General features: G+C 46.0%; 1 protein-coding gene across 1 annotated transcript; it reads right to left on the bottom strand.

Annotated features, from left to right (window-relative positions):
• Window positions 1-2,362: 2,362 nt before the first annotated feature.
• V1508DRAFT_429154 (MFS general substrate transporter) lies at window positions 2,363-5,014 on the bottom strand. The gene is made up of 7 exons (XM_066941864.1): window positions 4,467-5,014; window positions 4,266-4,410; window positions 3,933-4,210; window positions 3,272-3,880; window positions 3,083-3,216; window positions 2,958-3,030; window positions 2,363-2,903 (listed from the first exon to the last, which is right to left on the bottom strand). Exons 1-7 carry the CDS (start codon window positions 4,697-4,699, stop codon window positions 2,843-2,845), a joined length of 1,533 nt encoding a protein of 510 aa, XP_066792007.1. The 5' UTR covers window positions 4,700-5,014; the 3' UTR covers window positions 2,363-2,842.
• Window positions 5,015-7,068: the final 2,054 nt, after the last annotated feature.

The raw sequence follows: 7,068 nt of genomic DNA, 5'->3' as shown, positions 1-7,068 counted from the left end.
GCAACTATTACCGAATAAATGCACGAAAGATAATCAAACTTATTAGGTGTCTAGTCCATGGCAGGGATGACATGTCGAACTCAAGGATCCAACGCTGAGATCTGAAAGACATTAGCGGGTTGGACATCGTCTAACCCATACGAGATCCTGCTTGTGAGAGACAACCCGGAAATTCGTCACAAGCAGCTGCAAAGCCGCATGGTCGGGTTTCCTTTCGTAGCTCTAGTCCAGGGTTCATGGCAGTCGAGCAAGGTCTCGAAGCGCATACTCAACATGGCAAGGACAATGATTCAGCAATGTCACTGCGCGAGAAATATCATTAGAGACTCCATTAGATGAACACTCAGCTTCTATTCATCCAGAGAAGAGCGTAGACGATTTCGACATTGAATATGACGGACACGATGATCTGGAAGCCGCACCAAACATTGAAGTCGATTGCGAGGTGAAACTAGACACATACGATGACCCGGAGAACCGACAGAACAGAAATCGAAGGTGGTTCATTGTCTGTCTACTGGTACCTTCTGCGTGTGAGATATCTGCGAAGTTTCTAGTCTAGGACGAAAACTAACGAGAAAATATAGGACAATACCTCTTCAAGTTTACACAACTATGTATCAGCAGCTGATGGATGAATTTTATTGTTCAGAATTGGTGGCGACGTTGGGATTAACATCATTCGTTTGTGGCCTTGTTTGGGGCCTGCGTTGCCAGTACCATTATCTACAGTAGGCATTTCGTATTTCTGGTTTTGGTTCTCGAGTTTACAAGATATGCTCCTAGTCATATGGTCGCCGTCCAAATATCTATGTTCCCTGGATCTCTCATCTATATTGACTCTCTGCTTTTCCTACTTCGACATACTACATTGCCGATGGCTTATGAAACTGCCATACGCTTCTATCTCCATCTGCTGCCTGCTGATATGTCGCTTTCTCTCGACCTCTACACCGAACCATTTACGTGATGGCCAGCTCCCAGATGTAGAACAGGTAAAATGCATTTGCGCATTTTCTCAAATTCGCCATGTTGACAGGGGTAGTATTCGAAGTCCCGGTACAGTATAACCTTATGGCCAACACAAGTCCCCGCGTCTGAGATTGTTTTGCTCCGATTCCACAACCAAGTGATCGGGATTGAAGCACTTGCCATTATGGCAGAGGTGCGAGAAATCAAAGCTGGTAGTACCGAGAGTCGTCTTGAGTTCCGCACCGCGACGATTGGCCATAAGAGCCAGCTGGTGCAAGAAAAGTTCGCCGCGTTGTTTCCTTTAGATGGACCCGACAGTAGCCGTGTTTAATCTCGTTTCGAATTCGACTCCCAGCATCCAAGGTCCGTCGTGACAGCGCGATATCTATTGACGAGCGGCTGAGCCATCGCGGGCGTAATATGCACCAGCATCATTGTTACTTGTCGCTGTATCTACTAGATCTGGTGCCGGAGTTTCTTCGGTTGATGCTTGGGCCTCACTGTTCGTGCAGGTGCTGGACAGGGAGGATGGAATAGCGCATCTTTTCAACGCTACCGTGGACACAAGGGTGATAACTGAAGCTAGCGCCTAGTAAGGTCTTATGCCCATTGCAAGCCTGGCGTCTCCTATTGGCTTGTCTCGAGTCAACAACCAAATGTTCTGGATTGAAGTCATTTCCGGTTGTGACAACGGTGCGAGACATCATAGATGTAACCGTGCAGATTCGCTCTGAGTTCATCATGTCGACCATTCGCGAATGAGAGCCATATGGTGCAGACCAAGACAAGGATATAGCCTCGATGATGGTGTTTCTTTTCCGACTCCCTGATGTGACTTATCGAACTCGTTCGCCATCGGGGGCGTAACGTTGTCCAGTTTATTAGCTCATTTTGGCGACTGTAATATACAACGAGTGCTATAGATCGGCAGCAAGAAGATTAGACTTAAAAAGAAACCCTCACCGGCTTGAGAAGGAGAAGTGGCATTTTTAACAGGCCAGGAGTTGAGTAACAAGCGCAAGTGACTACCAAAACAATTGGCTCTGCGTGCTTGCGCTTGTTTGTACCTGGTGCCTGAGGTTGCACAAAGTCGCTTCTGGCGGGGAACTGTGTTTATTTTGAGACCAACCAACGACGAGTCTCAGCAGGGAAGTGATGAATGATCTGCCCAGGAACTTATCGCACCGCATACAACAATTGCGGCCCTTCTCAATAAAACATTTGATTAATGCACTTGCTAGGCAGGAGTGCCTAATCGCACCTACGATTATACGTTGCAAAAAGGTCATACAGACGGTGTAGATTTCGGGTTAGGGCAAAGACGTCCATTGGGCTTATTGAGTCGGTATGAGCCCATAGTTAGATAGTGAATAATAAGTTGATTGTGTGGCTTCTAACAAAGGTATTCGTATTCGATACGGAATTATTCGTAGCTCCGCCAAAAACTTTACTAGTCGCGCAATCTCGCGATGAATATCCCCGTACGGCGCAGCCTGCCAGAGACTATCCAGCAATACCGGTGTCTAACGTCGCGGTCGAGAGACCCCTTCAATAGTGGGAGGAATACGCCAGGTGCCAGGCGCAAAACGCTGCGCCTTGAGACGTTCAGGCGTCTCGAATTGCGGCGAGACCATGCGGTACGGATAAGGGTTCAAGATTTACAAATAATCTCATTCTGCTGGTAGCATCTAGTTCATGCACTTGCAGACACTTTACAAAGTGTAATTTGTTTGTTTCGGGTGGCCATAAGTGATCTATATAAAGCCTGACGCGACAAACCTGTCTCTCTATCCAATGACCAAGGTGTTTCATCTCAAATCGATCGACAAGTGACACCAGGACTGCTCCCTACAAGCAAAGGCACGAAAGATTACGACTTAGCATGTCGACTGTTAGCCCGAATACGTTTCCCATATTTGTAAAATATGTAGCTTCGATGATGTCAGTCAGCAAACAGACACAATTGAAAACTCATTCAAACCTACGGGAACGGCATCATCAAGAGTGAGAGGAACGCAAGCAGCGACGACGCCCACTGATAGCCAAGCCTTTCATACACTTTCAGAAGATTAGTCTCTTAGTATCATGCACGACATGGGTCCTAACTGACTTTGGTTACCAAAAAGTGGGAACGATGCGCCAAAGCAGCTCCTGACTAGGCTATTCGCAGCTAGAGCGCTTGCCGCATATGTGGGATAGGCATCGACCAGGAAGGTGAAGATGCCGCTGAACAAGAGTACCTCACTAGCAACCGAGTTAATAATCGCTTACAACAAACATTGTCAAGTATATCTCCTACCCCAGACCGAAGATTCCGCTTCCGATTATGGGTACGATCCAGTGGACGGATTTGTAGCTCGTCCATCCGAAAAAGAAGAGTCCCACAGGAACTAGCACCGATCCCACGATGGCAGGTGGGAGTCGAAATTCCGGCTCTGACCCACCAGGTTCGCCGCCTTGAGCTTCTCGCTGACGTACTAAATTCTGGTAGTTTCGAGAAAATATCGGATCAAGCGCTATTGCTACAATCATTCCAACAAAGATACCTAAGAATGTGAGACCGACTTGCCAGAGTTGAAATTGGTGTGATCCGACAAACACGACGCCGAAAGCGCCAAAGAAGAGATACAAAATGCCCATTAGCAATGCGGAGAACAGACAGAGATTGAGAACCATGTGCTCGTAGTACAAAAGTTTTAACGGACGGGTACAGGACATTAGCACACTATCGAGGACAGAATGGGTTATCTTTTCAAGCGGCGCCTGGAACCTGTGATTACCAGTCTCCTTTCGTAAGCGTACTGCCTTATCCCGCAGGAGCACTGGGTGATAGGTTTCGGGGACGAAAAAGATAAAGCAGATCAACAGAGTCCCGGTCCATATCATCAACGTATAGAATGTCCATCTCCTGCTCTAAAGTAAGCTCATTTCATATGAGACTGTAGCTCACGCCGTCTTACCAGTTGGCAAATTGATTGATAAATCCACCAATGGCCGGGCCGAGGGCGGGGCCAAGGAACGGACTTGCGCTATATACCATCATTGGGGCTTGAAGTTCATTTCTCGCGAACAAGTCCCTAACTGTTCCACCGGCGACACTGAGGAAGGCGCTGCCGGCGAGTCCGTTGAAAAATCTAGCAATAATCATGGTCTGGATATTTCGTGCTACAGCACTAGGGATAAGCCAGATTAAGAAAAAAACCAGGGAACATAGATATATTGGACGGCGACCATAGAACTAAGAGCATATTTTGTGAACTCGAGAACCAATACCAGAATGACTTATTGCCTACTTCAGATAACGGTGCTAAAAGCGCAGGTCCCAAACCAAGACCACACACGAATGAGGTTAATCCCAGCGTCGCAACCGTTTCGGAAATGTGAAATTCCTTCGTGATCTGATCATACGTAGTTGTGTAAACTGAAGACGTATATGTCCTGTATTTCCACGTTAGTTTACACTCTAGCAAAGAAAATTCGTGAAATTATCTTACACGCAGAAGGTACCAATAGACACTACACAAATAATGAACCATCTATGAAGTTTGCTTTTGTTCTGTGGGTTTGCTGGGTCGTTGTGGTCATCCCATCTAACCTCGAAGTCCTCCTCTGAATCATTGCACTCTGTGGGATCGTCTAATGGACTCTCTAATGATATTTTCTCGGGCGATGATGCTTCTGAATTGTCCACGCGATGTTGAGCTTCGAGATCCTGCCCAACTGCCATGTTGACTCTGAACTACTGTTACGAAGAAAACCAGGGCGTGTGACTTCACAGTGCTTGTGCCGGATTTGCTGATATATAGGTACATTCTTGCTTCATTCTATGACCCGATTCATCGAGGACGGATATACGGGAAATAGGAGTTACAAATCGGATTGAATCGTGTCCGACATCAGAATTTCTAAGCGCCGACATAGCGGAAATCTATTTCCGGCGGAAGAATTTCTAAGCATGGGTAGATAGGTAACTCTATCAGAAACCGGCAATGACTGGCAGACAATTTTGCCATAAAACTAACAACAGTAAAATCGCTTGTTGTCTCGGTACTTTGAGTTTTGAAGTCTGCCTCATCTGGCAATCTCTGCGTGACCAATCATCATTATCTGCGGCGCTCAGGGGTAACCTTGGCCTGTCACACTGGAACAACTTCACGAGAAGTAAGCTACGGGGTACAGGGTTTCGGACTTGCTGCGAATACGAAGTAAATATCTGTGCAGACTGAAAAAGTGAGCTTTCGTTGAAGAAGAATACAGTCCATTATTACTTAAAATGGACCAAGACCGCTGCAATTCATCGAATATCGATATATGCCGCTAACCTCCCCCCCCCCCTTCCCCCCCAAAGTGTACCAACTTTTTCCTAGCTTATGTGCACATTTCAAGGTTCGCGCGCTCCACCGAAATGAATATTTCTCAGATATGATATGTATGGCAATAGACATTACAACATACTACAATAGTGTCAGACGGCTATTGCCTGACCTACAGCATTTCTTAGGCATCTTATCGAGCCGTTACGAATAATTGGTATTTGTTGATATATTTAACCTTTTTTTCATATTCTTAAGTGTGCAAGCAAGCGCCAGAGTCTCAGCTAGAGCGACAAACCTCGTTGAGTCAAGTTGGCCACTATTTCTTACTCCAGACTCCGAAATATCTCCCAACTTACTGCTAGTTGCTTCCAACCTCCTATTCCGGAAGAATGTCGCTAGCTAGAAGGCTGGTCACTGTAGGCGGTTTTCTGGAAGGCTAGTACTGACTTTCTTTTCTGTTAGCATTGGATTATACTCAATATATCAGCACATTTTCGCCATAAGTGAACGAAATCCTCTTACAGGTTACGCTTTTGACTTCAGGCAACAACCTGCAAACACAGGCTCAACTACCCTGTGTAAATAACGTAGCAAAGCAAATCAAGCCTTGGCCTAACCAAATCTGATCAAATCCTCCAGTGGCTTTTACAGGACCAGATGGTCCCCAACGTCCAACGCCTTTTCGTCGACATCAAAGCTTGTGTAGTCCCCGCAGACCTTCCCTCCGTCTGGGCCTCTGCGTCGCGGCGGGCAATGGCGCCTACGAACATATTTACTTCAGGGAGTCTAAAAATCATGAACAAAACCACCTTGGTACGGCACTTTTGGCAACTCCAAAAAGCTTCCGGGCCGCAAACAACTATCACAACCACATCTGAGAAGAAATAGTCAAGACTAAAATCGGTGCCTAAAATCACGTGATATAGCTTAAATATATAAACATTTCCCATTAGTTAGTCGGGCCGACAACTGATGTCTCCTCGGAACCTTCTACCAGCTCTAAATTCTTTTTATAGAATTGCATAGGAACTATCTTTCATACTTAAATGGAACCAGATGGTATCGTCAAAATTATGTCGCCGTCAACCGGCTACGATAATGAACTTTTATCAGACGATCAGCAGTCAAGGAGTCAACTCCTGACCCATCATGTAACAGTCGAAGAGAACTCTATCCTTTCATTGAAATTAGTGACATCGAAGTTTACCTTCGGATTCTGTCTCGCAGTCGACTCCGCAAACTGATGCTGATGGTCATAGTATGTGACTATTCTAACGACTCGCGTCTAGCAATATGACAAACAATATGACAAACCGTTTTCTGCGAAAGCATTCAATCGGGGCCCTGATGCTTCACCATCCCAGCGTGAACAACAAACATAGAGCGACCCTTCCTGGTGTTTTGGGGCGGCAAAAGAGAGAATATCAGATGCACCAGCACAGGGTGTATGGAATGGATGGATGGATGAAAATGACTCTGTGTGCATCTATTTCCATCCATTCCATCAAGCTTGCTGTTACGTGATCCATCCATCCACTTAAACTGCCCGTGGAATAGGTGGATGGATGGACACAATACTCGGGCTAGGGATTTAGATACAGGGGCTGCCCTGGGCTGCATTTACGGCTTCAGAAGAACGCGTAATTTTTGTGCTCGCATTTAGCTACCTCAGAAAGAATTTACATTAGAGATCGGCACGGATACACGGATATGGATATATCCATGGATATCCGTCGTGGATATGGATATGGATAGAGATATGTGGATATGGATACGGATA

This window comes from Lipomyces doorenjongii (genome assembly GCF_038497915.1).
Source record: "Lipomyces doorenjongii strain NRRL Y-27504 unplaced genomic scaffold V1508scaffold_209, whole genome shotgun sequence".
Lineage (NCBI taxonomy): Eukaryota > Fungi > Ascomycota > Lipomycetes > Lipomycetales > Lipomycetaceae > Lipomyces > Lipomyces doorenjongii.
This window is presented reverse-complemented; position numbering and strand designations above follow the sequence as displayed.

Bases quoted from the DNA above. Each gene is read 5' to 3' on its own strand.
- V1508DRAFT_429154 (XM_066941864.1), bottom strand. From the start codon at position 4,699: ATGGCAGTTGGGCAGGATCTCGAAGCTCAACATCGCGTGGACAATTCA. The intron at 4,211-4,265 runs GTAGGCAATAAG...ATATGCTCTTAG, and splicing joins TTTTAGCACCGTTATCTGAA to TTCTATGGTCGCCGTCCAAT. The intron at 2,904-2,957 runs GTAGGTTTGAAT...ACATCATCGAAG, and splicing joins CTCTTGATGATGCCGTTCCC to CTACATATTTTACAAATATG.